This window comes from Hemiscyllium ocellatum, chromosome 24, assembly GCF_020745735.1.
Source record: "Hemiscyllium ocellatum isolate sHemOce1 chromosome 24, sHemOce1.pat.X.cur, whole genome shotgun sequence".
Lineage (NCBI taxonomy): Eukaryota > Metazoa > Chordata > Chondrichthyes > Orectolobiformes > Hemiscylliidae > Hemiscyllium > Hemiscyllium ocellatum.
The window spans coordinates 54,246,354-54,273,690 of NC_083424.1; the positions used below are offsets into that span (position 1 = coordinate 54,246,354).

General features: G+C 40.7%; 1 protein-coding gene across 4 annotated transcripts in view; it reads left to right on the forward strand.

The window, feature by feature from the left end:
- Positions 1-27,337, forward strand: part of eif4enif1 (eukaryotic translation initiation factor 4E nuclear import factor 1) — a 63,805-nt gene that overhangs the window by 35,552 nt on the left and 916 nt on the right. Inside the window, exons 9-19 of one of the 4 annotated variants that reach the window (XM_060843815.1) lie at positions 1,882-2,070; positions 2,667-2,899; positions 5,582-5,756; positions 7,322-7,407; positions 9,485-9,630; positions 10,346-10,436; positions 11,290-11,416; positions 12,795-13,145; positions 16,359-16,544; positions 17,481-17,526; positions 20,122-20,313. In XM_060843815.1, the coding sequence (XP_060699798.1) occupies positions 1,882-2,070; positions 2,667-2,899; positions 5,582-5,756; positions 7,322-7,407; positions 9,485-9,630; positions 10,346-10,436; positions 11,290-11,416; positions 12,795-13,145; positions 16,359-16,544; positions 17,481-17,526; positions 20,122-20,212 (1,721 nt within the window). In that variant the 3' untranslated portion in view covers positions 20,213-20,313. Of the gene's footprint in view, positions 1-1,881; positions 2,071-2,666; positions 2,900-5,581; positions 5,757-7,321; positions 7,408-9,484; positions 9,631-10,345; positions 10,437-11,289; positions 11,417-12,794; positions 13,146-16,358; positions 16,545-17,480; positions 17,527-20,121; positions 21,502-27,337 lie in introns of those variants that run through there. The other 3 variants (XM_060843813.1, XM_060843814.1, XM_060843816.1) reach the window with 3 other exon arrangements.

Below are 27,337 nucleotides of genomic sequence, written 5' to 3' on the forward strand. Positions count from 1 at the left end.
AAATCTCCCCTGAACCACCTTTTCTCCAATGAGAACAGCCCCAAGTGCCTCAGCCTTTTCTCATACGATCTTCCTACCATGCCAGGCAACATCCTGGTAAACCTCCTCTGCGCCCATTCCAATGCCTCCACATCCTTCCTATAGTATGGCGACCAAAACTGCACACAATACTCCAGATGCGGCCGCACCAGAGTCTTATACAACTGCAACATGACCTCAGGACTCTGGAACTCAATCCTCTACCAATAAAGCCCAGTACACCATATGTTGCCTTCACAGCACTATTTACCTGGGTGGCAACTTTCAGAGATCTGTGTACATGGACACCAAGATCCCTCTGCTCATCCACACTACCAAGTAGCCTACCATTAGCCCAGTAATCCATCTTCTTGTTACTCCTACCAAAGTGAATGACTTCACACTTAGCTACATTGAACTCCATTTGCCACCTTTCTGCCCAGCTCTGCAACTTATCTATATCCCGCTGTAACTTGCCACATCCTTCTTCGCTGTCCACAACTCCACCTACTTTCATGTCATCCGCAAACTTGTTCACCCAGCTTTCATGCCCCTCCTCTAGGTCATTTATAAAAATGACAAACAGCAATGGTCCCAAAACAGATCCTTGTGGAACACCGCTAGTAACTGCACTCCAAGATGAACATAGTCCATCAACTACTACCCTCTGTCTCCTTCCAGCCAGCCAATTCCTAATCCAAACCTCTAATGCACCCTCAATGCCATATCTCCGTAATTTTTGCAGTAGCCTACCATGGGGTACCTTATCGAACGCCTTGCTAAAATTCATATACACCACATTTACTGCTTTACCTTCGTCCACTTCCTTGGTCACCTTCTCAAAGAACTCAATAAGGTTTGTGAGGCATGACCTGCCCTTCCCAAAATTTTGGATAAACAATGTTGACCAAATCCAACCACTCAATGCACAGGTATCAGTGCTGGGGCATCAACTCTTGTTCATCATGACTTTAATGAAAAGACAGGTTGTGTTGGAGTTGAAGCTGGGTAGGAAATAAAGTCCAGGATAAATTAAAGTTAGCATTTAGCCCTGATTGCATAAAAATGGAATTTGCAAGTATAGTCTCTCCAATTGTAAGGAGTCTTGGAGTGAAATGATCTTCCTGAAACAGTCCTCAAACAGGCAAGTTGAACGCTGAGACTCCCTACCCCTCCACCACTACTACCACCCACCCCCATAACAAGTGAAACCATTTTAAAAATGAGGCCTCCCATTTAGATTAGTGAGAAGGAATTTATTTCAAGAGGCTTGTTGCTGTTTCACATGCTTTTCCACAACACCGTGGAGCTTGTTCAAGGCTCAATCAAAACATTTGGTTTAAATGAACATCAATTTACATAACTCTTTAACCAGGGCTTTCCATCCAGTTAAGCATTTCTGAAATGTTGCTTCTCATGTCTAGGTAATTGGCACTAAAGTTATAGAACCTCTAGTCCTGCAATGTTAATGTGATGTAATTGGCATAGGCATGACTGACTTTGGTCACCAATGTGTAGGTTAAGACTGAGTGGACTAAGTACATTGGAAGCTTATGCACCTGGCTGCACCCAAGAAAATGGCATTTTGCTTACGTAAACTATTGCTTTCAACTACTTCATAAAATGGAAGAGAAGAGCTTCATAGATCTGTCTTCAGTCCTGCCTGCTCCCTTGACCCACACTAGCAGCATTGCAAATGCTGGTGACAATCATTGATCCTTAAATTTCTAATTAGCTTCATGGCTGATTGCATACATATCCAAAATGTAACTTGTCACATTGTGTTCACATTCTAACTAGGTCTTGATAGCTGAACCTTTTGTCATTGCAAAGAACCTTAAGCTTTATTTTTGCTTTGGACAGGTCTGGATCAGAGGATCCCAACACCTGTTTCACAACTTGGTAACTACTTTGCTCCTATTCAATCAAGAGAAGATAACAAGGATATTAATAAAAAGGTTGATATTCTAGAGATTCTACGAAAAGCAAATGTGGATGTGAAACCACTGCTGTCCAATCTCTCTGCCAATAAGGAGAAGCTGAAGGAGAGTTGTATGTATCTATTTTTATCTTTTGAGTTAGAACATCACTAAAGTCTGAAATGATCCAGTTGCTTTTCTGTTGTTTTGAATGTGTTTCCAACCACATCTTCCAAAACCTACTTGCTAAGCTGGCTTGTTGGATTTCTTCATGGCGTCCTAAAAGACATTTTTATTTTAAAATCCTGAATCTTAATTTGGCTGGTGTTTTTTTTTGCCAAGACAGCACTTCAGTGGTCATGTGATCATGCTGAACCTGTGCTTTAAGTCTTTTTATGAACTGTGGGGCTGCTTTCTTCTGTGAATCTTGAATTCCAAACTTCCAGTTGTTAGCATGACAAAGCAAATGTTCACTTAACTGTTTATGACTCAGTCAAAAGCTTCTATATCTGAACTTGTGATGTAAATATCATTTGGCTATTGTGAAAGTTGCAGTTTGGACTAATACCATGTGAAATACATGAACATGTCAGTTTGCACATCTTTAAATTTTGAAAATGCATGGTTCCTTGTATCACTAACAGTAGTACTCTATTTCTAACTCCCCAAGCATTATTTAAAGCACTGACAAAATCAATCTGTTTTCTGAAACTGTCATCTGCTTTACAGCACAGACTGGAGTGGTCTTGTCTGTGGAAGAAGTGGAGGCAGGTCTGAAGGGTCTCAAAGTGGAACCAGAAAGGAAACTTGCCACTCCATTTATGGTTGAACATCTGGAACAGACTTTGACCTCCTCTTCAGGTTCCAAGCCAGCTCAAAGAGATATGGACATGACTGCTTTCAATAAATTAGTTAACACTATGAAGGCAAGTGGAACTCTGCCTTCACAACCAAAACCTCCTGTAAGTAGATGGTTGACTGCAAATTTGCATTTTGACCTATTTTATTTTTAATGTCGTGGCTTGACCATTTCATCATAGTGATGGGCATAATAGGTAATAGTCATTACAAGAATTGAGCAGAGTCTAATGGTTGAGATTTTGTGAACATGCAGCCTCAATCGTTTTGGGCCATCAGTTAGCTTTATTCAACACTGGCATCCTCTAGTGAAGCATATGAAAGACTTTATTTTCTTTTATTTGCAGCCTTTGGTTATTCAATATTTGATCAGCTATTATGTCTGGTCACGTCAACTTGTGCACAAAAGGCTTCAAAACTTAGTTGAATTGCAAGCTCGATTGACCATGTAATGTGGAGACTTCCAAAAGTTCTCCCCTTTTGTGTCCTAGAAGATGAATGTTTATTTATTGAAGTTGTTTTTGAGCATGTAGTTCAAACTGATGTCTTTTTTGAAATGGCAGTGTAGTTACAAACTCTAGTGAGCAACTGGGAAGCTTCTCATCTTGTACATGCGGGTGTTCTTTCTGCAGTTCATATTGTTTTCACAGACCTCCAGTGGACTTCATTGCTAATTTGTCACTTTGACCTAATTCCGTATTTTTTTTTTAAGTTTAGCAGTCTGGATAGCATAATTTCATGTGGCATGTATCGAAGGGAATTGAAGGACCCAGAATTGGTATTTGAAGTGCAGATGTTGACTATCTGTTCGTAGCTGAGGTTAATTGGCATTAGCACCACTGTTTATTTTGCACTTCAGTACTAATTTGCTTTGACTTGCTCGTGGCATTTGTTTCAGCAACCCTCGGTACAGCTTGTTTGATTCTGGGGTGGGCATTTTGATAGTCCTTGCTGCTTGGTTTAATCTGCTTTCCAGGCCAAATCTCCTTTCTTCACTGGCTCAGGTTTCCTTATACCTCTTAACCCGGTCCTTCACCCTCGTTCTTTCTGCTTTACCATACTTTGTCCGGCTGTTGTGTAGAAAAACTTCATCTTGCTGAAGTGCTCAATTCCATGTCTTTTTTTAAAATCTGTTTTTAACATCCTAGCTAGCTGGCTTAGTAAACCGTTTCCATTGTAAGTCATACTAACATCCCACCATCCCTACTATCTTTTTACCTGGTCAACCATTGTAGGCCTTGTAGCACTTCTCCGGCTTGGTACCAACACTTGAATGACAGCCTACCATGAAATGTCGTAATCATACAGCATGAAAACAGATCCTTCAGTCCAACTCGTCCATGATGAACATAACGTCAAACTAAATTAGTCCCACCTGCCTGCTCCTGGCCAGTATCCCTCAATCTTTCCAATTCATGTACTTATCCTTTAATTAATCTAATTAGATTTTTTGAATCTTTAGTTACACATTTTGGCTTTGTTTGCAGCAGGACTGCTTGACCTCTATCCTGTGTTTTACCTGAATACTTTTTTTTTTGAGAAACTTTATGGTTTAGCATTGGGGGTAGCTTGGTTGAAATTACCCATGGTGATGGGGCCATTCAGTTTAGTGAGGCCATTTCAGCTCCCTGCAAGTACATTGACTGTTTCCCTGCTGCCTCCTTCCTCTCTTTTTTAGCTATTGTGGCGTATATATGCACATTTGACTGTTTATGGGGCATGTTTCCAATGTATTCTAGTTCTTGCACTTCGTCTAAAGTGTGATTATGCAAGCAAAGTCATCTTGCAGCTTTTGTGGGAGAAGTTTACACCCTGGTGCAGCTCTGACTTTTAGTCCTTGCTGATGTTTAAGCTATTTCTCATCAAAACACTGGGAGAAGTGCAGCAATTTTACTTGAAGTATATACTGTCAGCTTATATATATATTCTGTGCTGAGATCAAATGCACAACTTTAAAGGCACTCAATTACAGGTGACTTAAATTTTTCATGTTCGACATAATCAAATATTCCTATATTTGTGCACTTGAGCTTTTACAGCTTTGTGCTGTAATTTTTGGATCTTCAGTCTTTTCTTGTTGGCTACCATGCATTTTAGATAATGTTGTGAAACAATTTGTCTCAGGTTTACCATGTGATCCTTGCATCCAGCAGGCATTCAATCCAAGTTTGTTTACACTTAGGTGACTGAACTGGAAGATGTTATGCTTTACCTCTTGCATGTTCCACTTGTGTTGAAGTCAATGAGCAATACTTTTCTGTCTGATCAGGAAGTTGTTAATTGTAGTAAAGGTATTTTCAGTTACATGTGAAAGTAATAGGGAAATAAAATAGCTTAGTACTAGAATGTTATCCAAACAATTTAGCCACTACTTTTGTAAATGCTGAAGTGTGACAAAAGGGGAGTTGACCTAGGATCATGCAGTTTTGGATATGGCTAGCTTCTAAATTACAAATAATCACAACTGGTATCGCTTGCTAGTTCTGATTTTTGTTTTGTCAGCAGTTACCCTCCATTTGTAAGTAACTTGGTATTTGAATCTTGGCTTGTTCCACAGTTTAATTACTGCTTACAGTGCTAAATTTGTATTACAGTTCTGAAGTCATTCACCATTACCCAAGTTCACATGAGCTTGAGACGGTGTTTATCAGGAAGCAAATATTACCTTCCACTTTGTTCTGCAAGTCATCTGTCTTTCTGATGGAAATGGTCTGTGGCCCATTCTTCCTCTGGTTAGAAGGTTTTATGCTCATGAGCTTGGATCAAACTTTTGAATTTTTATACAGGAGATTCTACCACCCCATGTAATGGGGCCTCCATCACCAGATATTTTAGGTGACCTGCTTGGCAACCAGAATCATTCAACATCAGCTTCACTAAATCAGCGAGGCCATTCCTCTCCAATACCGACATTCCAGCAACCATCCCCATCAGAATTCTTCAGGGTCAAGTCACCAGTTGGTGAGTGCAGAGTCTCTAATCCAAATACTGATTTTTCACAATATATTATTGTTAAATATTTCCAAGAGTAATAGAAATACACTGTCTGTAACAGAGTATTAAAGTGAACTGAGAATTTGAATAGAATTGTGAAATATTTAAATGAAGCCAAAATTACCTAAAGATTAAAAGTAGGTAAGGGATGTTTAAATATGAAAATAACACCAATAACCAAAGTTGATTGTGGGACTCAAGTGTTGCTAAAGTGAAGGGCTTTAAACTGTCAGATTCAGCAACAAATTGATTTCTAGTGCAGTCGATACTTAGCTGTACAGTTAACTTTTGAGGCATTGGAGATATGGGGTTTCTTCCTCATTCAACAGTTACAGTACCTACTAATTGCTTGGACCTGTGGCAAAACTGTTCATTTGAGTATTAGTATGGATAAATCACCGCCAAGTTAGCTTTTTTTAATTCAGCTACTTAGGTCTCTAGTATTGAAACAATAATTTAAACTTTATTGCATTTAGCAATCAAAATAAGACCCCTCAAGTAAGCAAGCTAAGCTGTTCAGTTCAACTGGCTATTGCCTGATTGATGGTGGGATTTGCCTTCTTCCCTGAAACATCAGAAGCTCGCGTTAGTGTTTTTTCATGAGCCAACCATTTCACGAGTGGTGGGAGCAGGGGAGTTGATTGTCTGTCTGCCATTGATTGCTGTCTCTGAACATGCAACCCCAACTGGGGTTCTGACCCTGACTTAAGGAAATCGTGTCTTAAGTATTGGCTTCACATAGACTGGCAATATGACTATTTAACTACCCACTAATGCAAAAGGTATTCCTTCATTCAACCATCCCACTGCTAAGCATGCAAAAAACAAAGCTCTACAGAGGGTCCGATTTGTTGACTGACAAGTGGCATTAGGAAAGCATTATTCACTTCCATCTGAACCACCATTTTGTAGTTTCTGGTGGTAAGGAATTTTAGATATTTGACTAGGATAATTTGTTTTCCTTGGACCATTGATTTTACAACTTCAGTTGGGGCTTGAAACCAATAGCTTAATTTTGAGAGCGGATTTGTTTTCATTCCTGTGTTGCAGTAAGCTTCTATTGAAATGTATATATTTTTTTAAACAAGCATTGATGTTACCTAGCAGCTTCATGAACTCTTTCCAAAAGGTTTGTCCTTCAAATTCAACATGCCTTCCCTTTTTTTGTTTTGAAAAAATCAGCTCTATTCAGCTGTTCAATACCCTCAATTTACTTTGCATCAGCTAATAAATCTTGATGCAAGATCAAATCCACTGAATTCTGTTTTACAGAAGTTTGGTGATTGTAATACTTCTAATGGCAGTTTCATTAAATTGCCCAAAAAAATGCATGACAGTAAACTGGAAGGACTGACTAATGTCATTTCTCATTATCTTTGATCAAGATGCTTTTTTTCCAATTGAAAATCTTTTCAGACTAGTAGCCATTTGAGACCTAACTCTCTCTTTGTTTCTTTCTCCATTGTGAATCTCTAATAGGACAGAAACGTGTACGTATATATTGTCCTTCCAACTTTTTCCTTTCTTTGCAGGTTATGCTCCAAATGCTCCCCACCTCCGTGATCACTTCCAAGGATTACCTTTGCCCAAAAATATTTCACCTATTCCAGCTCCACAGGTACTTGGAATTTGAATTCCATCTGATTTTGGTGGTAATTTGCTTTATTCCCTCTGAAGAAACTGATCAGTTCAAAATGGTAACGTAACACTTAATTTCGGGGTCTTTGAGTTTAAGAGCCCTGAGATTTTCCTGCAGCTCTACAGGCCCTTGGTGAGACAGCGCTTGTAGGAAAGATAGATACTTTGGAGAGGGTGCAAAGAAGGTTTACCAGGATGCTGCCTGGACTGGTGGGCTTGCCTTGTGAAGAAAGGTTGAATAAGCTCTGACTTTGTCTTGTATACCTCGATCAGGTCTCATCTCTTTCCCCTCCACAGAGCAATGAGTGGAATAGATAGTCAATAGCCTGAGACTTTCCCCAAGGCAGGATTGCTTGGTACAAGGAATCATAGTTTGAAGATATTAGGGGGAAGATTTAAACAGGTCAGAGGAAGGTTCTTTACACCGAGTTGTGAATGCATTGCCAGTTGTGATGGTGGGAGCAGAGTCATTAGGGACACTTAAGTCACTACTGGGCATGCACATGGATAGCAGAGAGTTGAGAGATGTGTAGGTTAAGTTATTATGTTTTACATTAGGATTAAACCTCTGCACAACATGGGCCAAAGGGCCTGTTTTTATAAATGATCTAGAGGAAGGACTTGAAAGCTGGGTAAGCAAGTTTGCGGATGACACAAAAGTCGGTGGAGTTGTGGATAGTGAGGAAGGAAGTGGTAGGTTACAGCGGGATATAGATAAGTTGCAGAGCTGGGCGGAAATGTGGCAAATGGAATTCAATGTAGCTAAGTGCGAAGTCGTTCACTTTGGTAGGAATAACAAGATGATGGATTACTGGGCTAATGGTAGGCTACTTGGTAGTGTGGATGAGCAGAGGGATCTTGGTGTCCATGTACACAGATCTCTGAAAGTTGCCACCCAGGTAAATAGTGCTGTGAGGAAGGCATATGGTGTACTGGGCTTTATTGGCAGAGGAATTGAGTTCCGGAGTCCTGAGGTCATGTTGCAGTTGTATAAGACTCTGGTGCGGCCTCATCTGGAGTATTGTGTGCAGTTTTGGTCGCCATACTATAGGAAGGATGTGGAAGCTATAGAACGAGTGCAGAGGAGGTTTACCAGGATGTTGCCTGGAATGGTAGGAAAATCTTATGAGGAAAGGCTGAGGCACTTGGGGCTGTTCTCATTGGAGAAGAGAAGGTTTAGGGGAGATCTGATAGAAGTATATAAGATGATTAGGGGTTTAGATAGGGTAGATACTAAGAACCTTTTACCGCTAATGGAGTCAGGTGTTACTAGGGGACATAGCTTTAAATTAAGGGGTGGTAGGTATAGGACCGATGTTAGGGGTAGATTCTTCACACAGCGGGTTGTGAGTTCATGGAATGCCCTGCCCGTATCAGTGGTGAACTCTCCTTCTTTATGGTCATTTAAGCGGGCATTGGATAGGCATTTGGAAGTTATTGGGCTAGTATAGGTTAGGTAGGATTCGGTCGGCGCAACATCGAGGGCCGAAGGGCCTGTACTGCGCTGTATCCTTCTATGTTCTATGTTCTGTGCTGTTCTTTACCAGGGCAAGAGCCTGTTTTGGTCTTTATTCCTTTTTTAAACTTCATCATTACTGATGAATGTTTGAATTTCTAGGTTTGCTCTTGAATTTTTAATCTTGTTTCGGAGACCAAATGCCAAATTAATAGTTAATTAATAAATAATTAACTGAGGCTCACCAGCTAGGAGGTGACTCTGATCTGATCCTGTTTACAAACTTTTTAAACCCTTTTTTGATCAGATCAAATTTATGCTGCCAATTCTCTCCAAAGCTCAAATATTGATTCTACAGCAATCAAATGTTATAATTGATTTTCAAATCTGCACTTTGAGTTGAGACCACTTTGGCATTTTTTTTGAAGTTTGCAAATTTCAGATCTGTGCGTCTGTAATTTACAAATGTACCTTTTTTGATCATTGTAACCAGTCAAATATTGAACTCTCCAATTTTTCAATCGTCAAGTTGCGTGTTCCAGGTTTTGGCATTCAGTGCTTGCCATGAACTTTAAAACTGAATTAGCTTTTATACTCCTAGGCTGTTAGTCCATCCCAACTGGATATGCGACAAGGTGCCATGGAAGGCCTTCCCTTTGCACAAGATTTGCACATGCCAGGTGGAGATGTTTACCAACCTGGATATGGGAAGATGCATCATGATCACAGGGATGGCTATAGGGTCAGGTATGGAATTCCGAGTAACACCAGTCTGTTATCATAAATGCATAAAGTAATAGATTTAATTGCTATACTCCATCTAATGAAAGTTTATTTGAGGGTTGACATTTGTCAATATTGTTTGTCATACCACACCAATTTCATGGAGCTTAAATTTGCGCAGTATTTAAAAGCAATTGTAATCAGAAGAGATCACTTATAGCATTACTTGCTAATTGTTTGAAACAAATGTAGTCTGCAAAAGGTGACCAGTTCCTTTTGTGGTGATGTTCTTGTTACTGCCTTTTAATAGCAGTTGTATTACAGAAGCTTTTACATTTGGAAGTACAAACAAGGAGCATCTTGAGACCATTTAGTTTTTTTTTAAAAAGCTTATGCTTATCTGTAAGATGACAGTGGTTAGCATTGCTGCCTCACAATGCCAGAGACCCGGGTTCAATTCCCACCTTGGGTGACTTTGTGTGGAGTTTGCACATTCTCCCAGTGTCTGCATGGGTTTCCTCTGGATGCTCCGGTTTCCTCCCCCAATACAAAACAAATGTGCAGGTTAGGTGAATTGGCCATGCTAAATTTGAGAGCATTCTTTTGAGAGCAAGATAAATGCCTGTCGTCAGTGTTTATTTTGCAACTAATTGATTTAGTTGTCTCTAGGCTAGAGTACAGCAACACTTGCAGCATCTAGTTTTGGGTCATTGTGTAATTGCACGTATCCTGGTTTTAGGCAGCAACGAATTAGTAGATCACCTGGGCCAGCCAGTCAACACCGACTCAATGCAGCATCGCCATCGCAAGTTTCCTCATTTACAAACATGGTAAGAATTTATTCAGGGCCTTTTTTGGATACATTCATAGACTGGATGAAAAGTTGCTTCTAATTGGATTGAGCATGAAGGATCATTATGTAACCTTGTCAATCTCGAGCCCCTGGGTAAAAATGACCAAAGTAGATGTGGAATTAGGACACATACTCATTTCGCATGTTCCATTAAACTAGCACCAAATCAAATGATCTGTAGCTGTGCTCTACATGTGATCTATGTTTGTGGCTTGTGACTTCAGTTCATTAGATCAAAGACCCAGATGTGCTGTGAAAGCTTGTTGCCAAGGGTAATGTTGGGTGCTTCTATCTCTCCCCTGCCAAAATATGTTGTGCAGGACAACATCTAAGGCAAGCAGAGAAGACCTGAAATTAGTCCGTTAATGAACCGACACACACACTTTTTTTGCAAAACATTTCTACCCCTCTCCTCTGACTTGGAACTTTGGCAAAACCCTCAAAAGATGGCAAATCAGTTGGTGTGGCAGTGTCTGAGGTGACCAGTTAAAACAAATTGCCACAAGCTGCTACAATGGTTAATCTATCCTTTCCCGTGTTTACCCCCTCCATGATCTGAAGTGGTATTGACAGGTTGGACTTGGAAACTACCTGTCTTGGAGACTGTAGATCCAGAGTTTGACCCTTTTTTTTTTTGAAGAAAAAAGGGTAGCCTTTTCTGGAAACAGTTGAACAGTTTTGAGGTAGATTTCTTTTTTTTTGATCAATGAGGTAAAAGGTTATCGGGATAGCTGGGAATGTAGGGTTGAATAGCCTCCTCATGATTATAACCATGTAATTTTGTCTACAGATTTTTCATTCTTTTTATTTTTCCCTCCTTCCCAAATAAGCTTTCTCCATCGTTCACCCCTACCTCAGTAATTCGGAAGATGTTTGAAAGCAAAGACAAGAGCAAAGATGGAAAAGAGAATCGTCCTGTGAAAGACTGTACAGAGGATGGGCACCTTCTGATAGAAGGTATTAGATGGTCTTAACATATTAGCTTTTATTACTAGTCATTCATCCTGTCCCTCAGTTGGGGCAGGCCAGCTAATGTAGACTCCAGCAGGATTCCTTCCTCCATAGTTTTAGGTGAAGGATATAGCCAATCTCAGTTCTGTACAGAGCCAGCACTCTGGCCATCTCATAGCTGTCATTTACTAGTGCAGTGGTCTAGCTTCTAAAATATACAACTGATTTACTTCAATTCATGTTTGCTATCTCAAACATGCTTAAGTCTAAATTTAAAATCCACCAGTTGTGATGGGATTTGCAAGTGTCTTTGAAGCATTAGTCTGGGCCTCCTTGATTGCTGTTTGGTGATGTTACCACTGTTTCTTTATTTGGTGTCATTGGCAAATGCTGAAATGTTCTAATATTCCTAGCCTACACATTTTAAGAAATATTGCCTGCCAATTGCTACAAATAGCTATTTCCTAACCTTGTTGCCATTTCTAATCAATATTGACACTAAATATTAGTCCATTTGGTTTGTTTTTAAGGGACAATCAGACCATATAGAAACCGGAGTAAAAATGAGCCTTTATCAGTCCACTTGAGTCTGCTCCTCTATTCAATAAACTCTTGGCTAAACTGAATCCTAAATACTAATTCCCTGCCTCTTCCCTTGCACTTGATTCCTTTTTTATTGCTTACAAATCTGTCTCCATCTCAAATCTTTTGACCTGGGCAACAGTATCACTTTTACTTCCACTTTCTAAGACTTGATAAAGTTCAACTGAGTGAATAAAAGATTTACCTAGCAATGTCTTAAATTCATGCTGACCTCCTAACTTTCACCAGGATAAGCTTTCAGATTAATTGACTACCCTGTTGCCAGAAATGTCCATTACCTGTTTTTTATTTTTTTCCCCAAGAGGGTGACATGTTTTTGCTGCCCTTCTTGCACTTTTCTAATAACTGAAAAATGGATTGTGGCAAGCCATCCTCCTAGCTTCACTCCTACTTCCTCCTTAAGCAACTAGTGATTCAAGATATCCAGACCACTGATTTTAACTGTTTTGGCAAACTCTTCCATCAAAGTACTGAAGTGTTGTAAGTTTCCACATGATTCCCTTAATGGCCCCTAATCTAATTCTTCCTCCCCCACCCCGCCCAGTACTGATTTTATGCTGGCCTGCAGAAGGTGCAGTCAATCCTCGGGTTTCACACCATTGTGCATACAAAATTTCCACATACTCTTGCAAACCTCTCCTCTTCACCAGCCTCTCCCACCCCCCCACTTCCCCCCCCAGCTCAGAATAAAAGCCAAACGGTAGATCAGTTCTTGATGGAACATAATTTTGAGCATTGTGGGCCAAATGTTTTAATGTTTAGTACTGCCCTGGTTCTGCAGATCATCTGTCTCCTGGCTCTCCATTGGAAAACACGGACAGAGGGACATCCCCAATTGGAGGAACAAGATCGACTTATCACAGATCAGCTTGTACAACTCCCCAATTAAACCAGATGCGTTTTACCAAAGACCAAGACTACAGGCCTAGATCCACAGGAAGGAAAACTCCTCCTACCAGAGCTTCTCCAGTTCCTGGATCCCCTTTCCCGCGACCTATTTGTCCTGTGCCCATTATGTCACATGTTCCACTTGTGCGCCAGTCTCCTCCTCACTTACCACCAAGTGTAGTTCAGAGGATGCTGGCACAAGGAGTGTCACCACAACAGTTACATCCAGCACTTCTACATACAGGTGAGTGAGCAATTCAGTATTTTAATCAGAGAGTTGTAATCCTGTTTTCTAAACTTGAGTCCAATGAGAGGATCCACTGTTGACCAGGACACCAGAGATGAGGAAAAATTGTACGCTTGAAGTTTTCACTCACTGCATAAAGCAAGAGTTGGGAGCATGTCTTATACAAATTTAGAATCCATCTCTTTAAAACTTAAGTGTCTTTTGTCCTGTACCAAAGGCAGAAACTGCTGAACTGGCTGTTTTCTTTCAATAGCTCTCTAGCCCTTGAGGATTTCTAATAACCAAGAATATGAATGTTCAGCTAGAACAAGTCTGGTGCTTAGCAAACACTTTGAGCCAAGGATTTGTGAGGGGGACATGCACGAGTGATCATTGAATCTTTTGAAGGCTTAGACTCAGTGCTGAGTGAGGATCATCCCAAGATAGGGGATGTGACTAGGAAGAGAACTCCCTTCAGTGTGGTGGGATGGATCTAGCCATGGTCAAATTGAAGCAAACAATCCCATGAAAAACGAGTGGGACCAATGATCTTTTGAGATGCTTCAGTTATTGGCTAGGTACATTTCATCAATGGTGAACATTTAGACACACCAAAAACATTAGGCTCCTTTTTTTACATGTAGACTTTTTTTAACTAATTTTGTATCAGATGGATTTGAGTGAGAACCAGGTCTCTCTCTCGTTGCAGAGGAAAGCCAGACTGGAAGAGAGCATGAGAATGATTGTTATCATAAGTGGACACTTCTGACTCGTGTGTAAATATGAATTAGGTTGTAAGAGGTGGTGAGGATCTTATTCAAGACCGCTTGATGTTTGCTTAAAGGTGAAGCTAGAATTTTGTTGACAAAAGCAGAAATTGCTGGGAAAGCTCTCTGGCGAGAAATCAGTTAATATTTTGGGTCCAGTGACAATTGCTTGACTGATTTCTCCCTCTAGGTGCAGCCAGACTTGCTGTGCAATTTCTGCTTTTTTGATTTCCAACATTCACTGTTCCTTTTTTAATCTAATCTAGAATTTTAATTGTTAATCCTAATTTGCCTCATTACCTGGTGGTCTTAAATAACTGGTTGTCTGGTTTGATCTCTTATTAATGGTTTGGCACATCTGAGTGGCTCACTCTACTGTTTTGAGGCCAATTCAGTCATTCACTGCTGTTGGCTGGAGGTTTGTGCATGTCCAACCAGGAATGGCAACTTTTCTTTTCCAAAAGAACATTTTTTGGTTTCTAATGGTCTGTTTCATGGTTGCCATTATGGAGACTGGCTGTCATTCACCTTTTTTTTTGAGTTGATGTTTGAATTCCACCAGCTGCCCCATAGCCCAGTATTTCACAAAGGACTAAGTTGGGCTTCCTGAACTGCTAGTCAGTTAGTATTGTGTGGAGTAAAGATTGCATCTGGGGTGGAGAGGGGGAGAAGAGAGGAGAGTAGAAGGAGAAAGGGCTGGCAGGCACACTACCACTTTATGCAAGTGCATTACAGGCTAGTCCTGCCAGGTACAGGCTAGTCCTGCCCGGTACAAGCCATTCATTTGGAAACTATCAGGGTTTTTTGGAGAGATTTAGTGAGCCATGAATTTAAAAGGCAGCTGATGGGTGCATTTCTTTTTAGTGACTGATTTTTGAAAGTTTAGATTTTCAGGCAGCTGACAGCAAAGACTTGTTTGGTTAACACTTGAGGTTCATGGGGTAGAAGAATCTGTCCAAATGTATGATAAGTGAATCGCTGCTTTTTTGTGGGCCTCAGAATTGTGTATTTTTACAGTAAAGTTTAACGTATTGGGCAAGGAAGCAGTGAGTATGATCTGGACTACCTGAAGCTATAAGGATGTGCAAATAAATGAAAGATAAAATTAGTAACTTACAGCAGAAGGGGAGGGGTAATTTGATTTGATGACCATGGTAAAGTGTCCAGGACTAATCTCTTTGAACGTGGTGGGACAGTTGGTGACAAAGCATAAGTGATCTTGAGCTAGAGTGTAAAAGCAGGAAGCTGTGCTGAACCTTTTTAAGGTGAAAGTGAGTGCTGGAGATTAGTGTGGTGCTGGAAAAGCACAGTAGGTCAGGCAGCATCTGAGGAAGAGGAAAATCGATGTTTCGGACAAAAGCCCTTCATCAGGAATAAGAGTGCCTGAAATGTCTTTTTTTTTTTTAAACCTTTTTCTAGCTCTGGCACAGTTTTAATTGTGTCCAGTGCTGTTCACCACGCTTCACTTTAAGAATGCAAGTATCCTTGAGGGTGCAGAGGGAATTTACTAATTTCACAGATATAGGGTTTTGGTGCAAGTTAATTGGAAAAGCTGAGGTGGCTTTCCTTGAAGTGAAGGATTTTATGAACATTGCCATATTAAAATAGTAAGAAAGATCTGTTCCTATTGGTGTGAAACTTGAACACATTTGAAGTTCTGTAGAGAGACAGAAATGAAGGAAAAGCTAGAGTTCAAGCAATGTAGCAGTGACTTAGAGCTATTTCCTTAATGAAGGTAGAATCAAATTTTCCAAAGGAAATTGCCTTGAAGCACCAATTAACTAGTATGTGAATGACCAAAATTTCAGGCCACAAGATTAAGCAGGCAGTAGCATTGACTTGACTGCTTTGAAGAGTTGGTGTAGACTCTGAGCTGAATGACCTTGTTGTTAATGGTTCTTGCAATCACAATATTTCTGACTTGCAAACTACAAGATGCAGAGTTATTGTGGCCCCAATTGTATAAGGAGAGGAGAGTTGATATTGAATTTTGGCTTTAGGATCTTGAAATGAGCACACCCTAAAAGAAGGAATTAAATTTCAGCAAAAGACATGGGTGCAGCTCATCAAACTTGAAACCAGCTGAGGCAGTAAGAGCCATTGTGAGCAGAGCACTAAATGTTTGTATAATTTTGCGTGAGAGAGACCGTGTCCATCTCAAATTCCAAGTGCTGTAATTGGTGATGAAACCGGCTGTCTGACAGCTCCCAGTTCTTTTGAGGCCCCTAACTGGTATAGGCTGGACAGTGTGTCGGTTGCGATTGATCTCCGTTTTCCAAAACTTTCTAACTTGCATAAATCTAGAGATCAACTCTTCACCCTAAATGCCAGTATGTAACTATCTAAATGCAGCTTGTTGCAGTTTATTTTTACAAGAGATCTCCAGTAAACCCTCCAGACTATACTCAATGTAACTCTACTAGTGACTGAAACTTTTTAAACTATTTCTTCTCCATCTCCCCAGCAGGTATGTTTCCATCAGGCGTGGATCTGTCACATTTGCAAAGCCTCCCTCCAACCCTGCTTGGGCAGACATTCTACCCTCTTCCAACAAGTGGTCTTCCTCTTCTAAATCCTCGTGCTACACTCTCCACGACACAAATTCAGGCTTCTGCAACACCTTTACAGCACCTGGCCATGATCCGACAAGGTAATGAGTATTTCACATTTACCTTGAGACTTCAAACCTCCTGGATGTGCCCTTTTTGTTTTTGCAGATTTTTTTAAATGAAACAAACTTTGAGTGTTTCCCTCTTAGCCATGTTTGAGTTTTGTCTCTGGAATGGCTTGTGTTTCCATTCTGGGACCTCTGGTAGGTGGTTTGGCAGGATTAAGATATTTGTAGTAATAGGAATGCAATGGTACTCCTTTGGACTGCAGAGGAGGATTGGTTGGGGGGTGGGGATGTGAAGAAATGATGACAATTTGATTTTCATATTCAGTGCCAATCAGAATAAGTTGAGAGAAAGCTGTATACACGGTCACTTCTCCAGGCTGGTGCATTCCTTTGGGGTGTCAGCAGTTGTCTGTGGAACTGGCCATTTCCCAAGTGATAATTTATCTGCTCAGTCAGCATTTAGCTATTAAAAGCCATGGTTCATCATGCAACATCAGGAGTCTGTATTTGCTGAACAGCTTTGAATTACTGACAGTAACTTCTGGACTTCATTGACTCCAGTGTGTTGTCATGGCATTACTACCTTCTGAATACAATGAATGGAAAACTGGTTTAATAACTGCTTCAGGCTTTTAAAACTCAGTAATCCCATTTTAAGTATAGTTACAGGTGAGTCTTCAGTGTATGAAGGTTAGAATTTACTGCTAATTTTTTGCCCTTGAATTAGATTCTTGCTCATGCAATCACTTGGCTTTAAGGACATTTAATGTCAACACTTCATATCCTTAATTTTTTCTGGGACTGAATTTGCTGACATTACTGGTGCATATAAGACATTGCTTTTGAATTGACACCAGACCCAAAATCATGCCAGAGAAGAAATGATGCAGAATATTGAACTTATGAGCAATTTTCTTGAGGGTGAGTGCTGCTTTGCCACTGATCACTGAATGATGTTTCCCCTTCCAGCCAGAAATGATCTGAGGCTGTGGCTGGATGTATTGAGACAGGACAGGTAAGGCTCTGGAGTGATTTTTGAAAATAAGAATTGGACTCTTTAATTAATCTTGAGCTCCCTGTCTCAAGTAGGTATATTGGGTGACTGAAATCAGGCAGAGTATGAACAACTTTGACCTCCTAATTTAAGCAAGCTAGGAGATGGTCAAGTTTGTCACTAAGAAATATCTCTTTTCTCAAGAACACTGACCATGAGTTTCCGTACTGAAGTTGGCCTCTGTTTTTACATCTAATATACAGCTATGCAAAGGAAACCCCCTTGCATTCCAATCAACCACCTACTGCAAAAGAATTAGAATGGGTGTTCAAAAATCCTGGGATCAATTTCCCCATCTGAAGTGGGTTTCTTTTGGGACATGGACATAATTGATTTTGTTCATCCCTCGTTGCGCCTAGTTGGCTTGCTAGGTCATTTCAGAAGGTGTTGAATCAACCAATAAGGCCCAGACCAGTTAAGGAAATCAGACTAACGAACTAACTCAGTTGGATTTTACTATAATCAGTGGATGTTGACCGCATTTATGATGGGTCAGTGAGACGTGTATGGGATCATAAGTTCATTTTGAGCTCAAACAAGATTTAAATGATCAAAGGATATTTTGGTCAAGATAGTCCATTCCATTGTTCTCACTTACCCACTAAAACTCCTTTGTGAACTGATCAGATATTTTCTTCTTCCTAGGAGTTGGGTGTCGCTGGTAAGGCTAATACTTAGCTATTTCCAATTGCCCTCACTAGCTTATTACTTGAATTGTCAATTCAAATCTTTTTTTTTAATTGAGCTGTGTTTTCTTCCACTGAATTTGTTTAAAAACTGATTTTTGAATTTTAAAAATTTTGTTTAACTTTTTTGTCTCCTTTTTTTTTCTCCATTTTCCCCCCCAAAAAAAACCAAAACCACTCTTCCCAGTTCTGAAATTCCAGATCTAGGGCCAAAAGGTTGCTGTACAAATCAAGTGATGCATCGTGAACCATTCAAGCTGTCTCTGTAGAACAGCAACCCACCTGTGTCAAACTTTCTAATCAACTGTTCAAATATTACTACAGATTGAGCTATAGGGTGCAGCTGAAAAGGCTGAGGCTGTTTTCTCTGGAGTGTTGGAGGCTGAGGGGTTACCTTAAAAAAATTTATAAAATCATGAGGGTCATGGATAGGGTGAATAGCCAAGTCTCTCTGCAGGAAGGAGAGTCCAGAACTAGAGGGCATAGGTTTATTGTGAGATGGTAGAGATACAAAAGAGGGCCTAAGAGGTAACTCTTTCATGCAGAGGGTGGTGCATGTGTAGAATGGGCTGCCAGAGAAAGTGGAGGAGGTTGGTACAATTACAACATTTAAAAGATAAAAACAATGACTGACTGCAGATGCTGGAAACCAGATTCTGGATCAGTGGTGCTGGAAGAGCACAGCTGTTCAGGCAGCATCCAACAAGCAGCAAAGCGATGTTTTGGGCAAAAGCCCTTCATCAGGAATACAGGCAGAGAGCCTGAAGCGTGGAGAGAGAAGCTAGAGGAGGGTGGGGGTGTGGAGAAAGTAGCATAGAGTAAGAGCTTCGGGGCAGAGGAAATGACCTGGGAGTTGCAGTGGGAGAGGGACTCCGAGATTCCTAGAAGAGGAAAACCTCTTCAAGGCAGGCATCCTTGCAAGAGGATTCGCAGTGAGGTTAAAATCAACGAGGTAAAAACAATGACTGCAGATGCTGGGAACCAGATTCTGGATCAGTGGTGCTGGAAGAGCACAGCAGGTGTGGATGGGTATATGAATAGGAAGGATTTAGAAGGATATGGGACTAGATTAATTTAGGATAGCTGGTTGGCATGGACACATTGGACTGAAGGGTCTGTTTCCATGCTGTACATTTCTTCGACTGTTTCTAGAGGAAATGGATCTTGACTTTGAACCTGGGTTTCCTGACTCCTGGATTGCAGGAGTCTGGAAAGATCCTTTGCAAAACAATAGACAACAGCTGTCAAGACTAACTGAAGTTAAATTTAAAATAAATGCCAGCAGGTGTGAATTTGATTTCTTGGTATGCTCCTTTCAATGATCCCCTCACTTGGATGTGGTGGGAGGATAACTTTTGGGTGTTTACCAGCATGGTACAAGCCTTCCAAGAGAAATGGGCTCTGGGGCTTGGGAGTGAAGAGCATCAGTGACATTCAATTTTTAATGTTAAATTTCCTTTGCAATGCTAAGTGTCATTCTTTTCCCTCTCCTGCAATTCTTCCAATAGTGCCCATCAGGGGTATCTAACTTTTTTACAAAAAAACGTGAAGTCAGTCAATCTCTTGTCTGGAAAATCAGGTGATACTAATTTGAAGTCACTTTCTCACCCCACTTAATTTGCTGAGTTGCCACTTGTCCCTGTACTCCTAAAGTATGTAATTGCTATTGACAAGAGGTACAATGGCTTAACACTTCATACACCACCTCATACAGTATATATCTCTACTATAAAAGTTCAATACTTCAGTACTTGCATATGAATGTCTGGGGATGTAGTTTGCTTGTGAAATGATCCCATTTCTAGGATCTGTTATTGAATTAGTACTTATGAAACTTAAAGTCTCTTCGTTTGTTTTTTCCACTTCTCAGTGCTGCAATCTCCCAGTGCAGGTGGCCAAGGCCCTGGAGCCCACCTGCATCTGAACCAACAGACTTCCACCCTGAGACCCCTGCATCATAGAAGTGGATCTCCAGTTAATCTTTCCAAGTGGTTTGGCAATGATGTACTTCAGCAACCATTACCATCTATGCCAAGCAAAGTGATAAGTGTAGATGAACTTGAGCTCCATCAGTAGTATGCCATGTAACACATTTGGTGCAACAGTTTTATGAAGGTACCTGCAGGTGTCCAAGTATGAGGGTGTCCTTGAAGTTTTTTGTTTTGTTGCCCCAGTGGTCGACTTAGTCCCTGTTTTGACTTTGTAACCGACCATAGGAACATGACTACTTAAACACTGCCACCTGGGGTTATAACTCAACTGTGCCAGTGAAACATGGCAGCAAGTTCTGTGGGGCAATTGCCTGCATTACAGCTTTTTTAAGAGAACCCAGTGAGCACTTCACTTTCCAGTGAAAATGCAACCAAAAAGGGGTTTTGGGAGATTTTACAAACCATATAAGCCACCATAAAAATTGTATAGACCCTTGTGTACAGAAACTTGTGTAAAATAACACTGCTTACATCTGTACATAAGCATCTGCAGTGGCTGACTTTGTATATAAATGCTGCTGGAAGGACAAATGCAATGACACTTGTGTTCCAGTTTTGAAATATATTTTGTAAGTTTTTTTCTTTTTGCAGCATGAAAGATTGTGTGGGAATTTTAATTTCCAATGCACTACGTGGTTCCTAAAGTCTGTTGGTAGTGACCAGTAGGTAGGAACTAAGCAGGTGTCACTGTACCTGGGAGTGTTTGTGTATATACTAATTCCTTTTAATACTGGAAGCAGGAAAAGGCAAAGAGACTTTATGTATTTTGTTTTTTTTGGTGTGAGAAACTAGGTGAGACCAGAGATTAAACCTAAATCTGGGCTGGGAACTTCTTTGTTTCAGTGTGAAGCTTTCCCAACTCTACCCACTTGATCCTAATGTCCACAAAAGGGACTGTGTTGGGTCGTTTCAGTTACCACCTTTTTTCTTTGAGGGCCCTGGAATCTGACAGTTGCTTGCCAGTAGAGGGTGCTAGACCCCACAGCACCAGTATGGACACTGTTGCCTCTTTTGTGCTCATTTACTGAAATACCTTTATTTTGTGTGCCTTTGTTCTGTGGCTGATATGCTTTCATTTTTGTCCCATGGTATCCCCTTGCCCTTCCTATCCAATTTGATGTAGAACCCCTTCATCACACTGAAGAACATTGCTTTGTACTCTTCAGAAAGAAGACCTGTGACTTTTCTGGAATTTACTGTTTTAGGGAAGGGAAAGCACAAATTGATTTACAAATGAAGAAAATAAAATTTCACCTCTCCATGTTTTTGTCTTAATCTTTAAATTGATGCATGCCAGAAATTCTGCACTAAACTTGCAATCCCAATAAGTTTAATTCTATTATAGACCCCCTAATAGTCAGAGGGAACTTGTAAAACAAATTTATAAGGAGGTCTGAACTATCTGTAAGAATAATAGGGTAGTTATGGTAGGGGATTTTAACTTTCCAAATGTTAGACTTGGACTGCCATAGTGTTAAGGGTTTAGATGGAGAGGAATTTGTGTTCAAGACAATTTCCTGACTCCGTCTGTGGATGTACCCACTCGAAGGTGCAAAACTTGACCTACTCTCTAAATAAGGCCAGGCAGGTGACTGAGGTGTCAGTGGGGGAGCACTTTGGGGGCCAGTGACCATAATCCTATTAGACTTACAATAGTGATGGAAAAGGATAGACTAGATCTAAAAGCTGAATTTCTAAATTGGAATTGGAGAAAGGTTAATTTTGACAGTATTAGGCAAAAACTTTCAAGCTGATTGGGGCAGATGTTTGCGGGTCAAGGGACAGCTGGAAAATGGGAAGCCTTCAGAAATGAGATTTGTCCAGAGACAGTATATTCCTGTTAGTGAAAGGAAAGGCTGGTAGGTACAGGGAATGCTGAACGAGTGGAGAACTTGAGAGTTTGGTTAAGAAAAAGAAGGAAACATTTGTCTATACCTGACATGAGAGAGTGAATCCTTAAGTATACTCCTACTGCCTTTGTACTGTAAGAGGGAAATCAGTAAGGCCAAAAGGGATGTGAGATAACTTTGGCAAATAGAATTGAGGAGAATCCAAAGGGTTTTTGCAAATACATTAAGGACAAAAGGGTAACTAGGGAGAGAATAGGAGCTCCTCAAAAATCAGCAAGGTGGCCTTTGTGTGGTGCCGCAGGAGATGAGGGAGATACTAAATTAATATTTTGCATCAGTATTTATTGTGGATAAGGACATGGAAGATAGAGTGTAGGGAAATAGATGGTGACATCTTGTAAAATGTCCATATTACAGAAAATGTTGGATGTCTTAATATATAAGTGGATAAATCTCCAGACCTGATCAGGTGTACCCTAGATTTCTGTGGGAAGCTAGAGAAGTGATTGCTGGGCTTCTTGCTGAGATTTATCATCAATAGTCACAGGTCAGGTGCCACAAGACTGTAGGTTGGCTAATGTGGTGCCACTGTTTAAGAAAGGTAGTAAGGACAAGCCAGGGAACTATAGACCAGTGAATCTGACGGTGGTGGGCAAGTTGTTGGAGGGAATCCTGAGGGACAGATGTACATGGTTTTGGAAAGGCAAGGACTGATTAGGGATAGTCAACATGGCTTTGTGCGTGGGAAATCATGTCTCACAAACTTGATTTATTGAAGTAATAAAGGGGATTGATGAGGGCAGAGTGGTAGATGTGATCTATATGGACTTGATTAAGGTGTTCGACAAGGTTCCCCATGGGAGACTGGTTAGCAAGGTTAGATCTCATGGAATACAGGGAGAACTTGCTATTTGGATACAGAACTGGCTCAAAGGTAGAGAGGCTGGTGGTGGAGGGTTGTTTTTCAGACTGGTGGCCTGTGACCAGTGGAGTGCCACAAGGATTGGTGCTGGGTCCTCTACTTTTTTTTATATAAATTATTTGGATATGAGCATAAGAGGTACTGTTAGATGACACCAAAATTTGGAGGTGTAGTCGACAGCAAAGAGGATTACCTCAGAATACAACTGGATCTTGATCAGATGAGCCAACGGGCTGAGAAGTGGCAGGTCGAGTTTAATTCTGATAAATGTGAGGTGATGCATTTTAGGAAAGCAAATCTTAGCAGGATGTATACACCTTTTTTAATGTTAAGGTCCTAGGGAGTGTTACTGAACAAAGACCTTGGCAGTGCAGGTTCGTACTCCTTGAAATTGGAGTCGCATGTAGGTAGGATAATGAAGATGTTTGGCATGTTTTCCTTTATTGGTCAGAGTATTGAGTGTAGGAGTCAGGAGGTCATGTTGTAGCTGTACAGGACATTTTGGTTAGGCCACTATTGAATATTGTGTGCAATTCTGATCTTGCTATTACCAAGATGTCGTGAAACTTGAAAGAGTTCAGAAAACATTTAGATTACTGTGTGGAAACAGGCCCTTCGGCCCAACAAGTCCACACCAACCATTCCCCTACATTTACCCCTTCACTGAACACTATGGGTAATTTAGCTCCAATTCCCCCAACCCTTTGCTATGTGAGGCTGAACACGATGGAGCTGTTTTCCCTGGAGCTTCAAAGGTGGAGGGGGTGACCTTCATCGAGGTTTACAAAATTGAGGGACATGAATAGGATAAATAGTCTTTTTTTCCTGGAGTGTGTCCAGATCTAGAGGGGATAGGTTTAGGGAGAGGGGAATTTTTTTTTTAAAAAAGACCCCAAGGGACAACTGTTTCTCAGGATGGTTTGTGTATGGAAATGAGCTGCCAGAGGAAGTGGTGGAGGCTAGTATAATGGCAAAATTTAAAAGGCATCAGGATGGATATATGCATAGGAAGGGTTTGGAGGGATATGGGCTGAATGCTGGTAGGTGGGACTAGATTGGGTTGGATGAGTTGGACCAAAGGGTCTGTTTCTGTGCTGTGCATCTGATTCTAGGACTCTAAGTTCTAAAACACTGATCACTGAAGCAGTTGTTACCAATTTTACAGGTACCATTTTGATGATTGTGATCACAACTCTGTGACCTTTGCTCATGGAGAGGGATAGAGCAGATGGTATGGGATAGTATTTAATTGGGAGAGGGCAGGTACTGAGGTTCCTAAATTGAACAGATGTTCTCTGGGAAATACACCAAAATGTTGGGGTTGTTAAGGGAGCACTTACTGATGATGCTGGACTGGTTTGAATCACTGAGGTAAGGAAGAGATATTAGGATGATGGAACCATGGATTACAAGGAATGTGGAGCATCTAGTCAAGAGGAAGAAGGAAGCTTGCTTGAGGATGAAAGGATCTGATGGGGCTTGAGTTGCAAAGCAGACAAAGGAACTGAAGAATGGACTGAGGAGAGCTAGAAGGGAACATGAAAAAGCTTTAGTGGGTAGGATTTAAGGAAAACACGTTTTACTCTTGTGAAGAACAAGAGGGTAGGACCAATCTGGGATAGTGGAGGGAACTTGCACTTGGAGGTGGATGTAGGGGAGGTCCTTAGTGAATACTGAAGCAAAGTATTCACTACTGGAAGGGACCTTGACATTTTGTGAGGGCATCCCAGATGGGATCGACCCAAATTTGATACAGGAAGTGAGAAGAGATTGCTGCACCTTTGGTGATAATCTTTGTCCTCACTATTGGAGTAGTTCCAGATGATTGGAGAGTGACAAATTTTATTCCCTTGTTCAAAAAAGGAAATGAGAATTAGACCAGTCAGTCTTAAGTCTGCAGTGGGCAAACTTATTGGGATGATTCTGACCCAAGATTTATTACTTGGGAAACCATAGTTTTGATTAGAGATAAAGCCATGCTGACTGAAGGGCAGGTCATGCCTCAAGCCTTATTGACATCTTTTTGAGGATGTGACGTGCACATTGAAGGTAGAGCAGTGGATGTGGTGTACATCAACTTTAGCAAGGTGCTTGATAAAGTTTCTCATGGTAGGTTCACTCAGCAAGGACGCATGGGATACAGTAAAGTTAGGCTATCTGAATACAGAATTGGCTGGCCCATATTCAGCCTGGAGCTTGGTGATCAGTGGTGTTTGTCAGGGATTGGTTCTGGGACTTCCGCTCTTTGATTTATCTAAATGACTTAGATGAGGAAGTGGAAGGGTGGATAAGTTTGATCATATGAAGGTTGGTGGAGTTGTGGAGAACTTTGTAGGTTTCAATAAGACATTGACAGGATGCAGAACTGGGCTGACAAGTGGCAGATGGAGTTGGACCTGCAAAACTGTGAAGACCTTCCAAAAATGACTGACAAATTTGAATGCAGAATACTGGGTTAAAGACAGGATTCTTGGGTGGCAACTTTGACAGACAAAAGATCTCAGTTCCTTGCCAAGTTGATAAAGTTATTAAGGTGTATGGTGTGTTTGCTTTCATTAGCAAGGGGATTAAGTTTAAGAACTGCAAGGTTTATGCTGCAGCTATACATACCCCTGGTTAGACCACACTTGGAGTATTGTTCAGTTCTGGTCACATTTATAGGGAAGAATTGGAAACTTCAAAGAGGATTTATCAGGATGCTGCCTGGGCTGAAGGGCATGCCTTACGAAAGATTGAGGGAGGTAGGACTTCTCTTATTGAACTGAAGAAGGATGAGGAGTGACTTCATTAGAAGTATACAAGATAAGCCTAATGGATATCTAGAGACTTTTTCCTATGGTGGAAATGTCTATCATGAGGCATAATTTTAAGGTGACTGACATCTTCCCTAAACCTTCCTCCAGAGGTAGGTTCTTTGGTAGTAGTCAGATACATTTGAGACATTTAAATGACTGGTAGGCATCTGGAAGCTAGTAGAATGAAGAGTATGTAGGTTAGTCTGATCTTAGAATAGGATAAAGGCTGGCATAACAAAGGACCAAAGGGCTATGTTGTGCTGTTCTATGGCTGAGCTTGGTAAGGAGTATTGCACAACTGCCGCAGTTAATTAAATGTCACTTCAATTTGCACATGCTCCTCCAAAAAAAAATCTAGTAGTGGTATACTGAAATAGGGCAAATATGAAGTTGTACATTAATTCCTTTTACATATCCTACTACTTACTTTTCCTACATAAATATTTTCCTATCTGCAGGAACAGCAGACAATTCCACATAGCTAATAAGTAGCTCTATGATGTGTGTGACTAAAATGAGATCTTAGCACGTAAATCAATTACTTGGGATTCAGACATTTTCTTGATACCACTAGCTCCCTGCTGCACTGAAGTCTATCTGGATTTTTCACAAGGTGAACCTAAAACATTCAATTGCAAGATGATTCAATGGAAAGAGACCTCTGACCCATTAGCAAGTTTTATTTTGTACTTGCTGATGGCATTCTTCAATAGTAGTGGACAGTATTGGTAAATTTAATTTCATTAAACATTATGGTTCTATCCATAACTGGAAGAACTACAGATGCTGCACGTCAAACAAAAATAGAAGTTGCTGGAAAAGTTTGATCAGACAGCATCGGAGGGAAAAATCATCAGTTAACATTTCAAGTCACAGAATCATAGATTGTACAGCACAGTAAAAGACCCTTTACTCAAACTTGTCTATGCTGACCAGATATCCTATCCTATCCTAACCTAACCAGTCACATTTGCCAGCACTTGGCCCATATTCCTCTAAGTCTTTCATATTCCTATACCTATCTCTATGCCACCTTAAATATTCTAATTGTACTAGCCTCCACCACTTCCTCTGGCAGTTCATTCAACCCATGTACTACCCTTGGGCTGAAAAGTTTGCCCCTCACATCAGTTTTATATCTTTCCTCTCACCTTTAAACCTATGCTGTCTAGTTCTGGACTCTCCCATCCCAGGAAAATACTTTTATCTATTTATCTTATGTATGCCCCTCATGATTTTCATAAACCTCTAAGGTCACCCCTCAGTCTCTGACACTTCAGGGAAAACAGCGCCAACCCTGGCAACATCCTTGTAAATCTTTTCTGAATCCTTTTCAGGTTTTGCAAAGTCCTTGTGGGAAGAAGACCAGAATTGCATATAATATTCTAAAAGTTGCCTTACCAAAGTCCTGTACAGCTGCAACGTGACCTCCCAACTCCTATACTCAATACTCTGCTAATAAAGAAAAGCATGTCAAATATGTTCTTTACTGTCTTATCTGCCTACCTGCAACTCCTCTTTCAAGGAA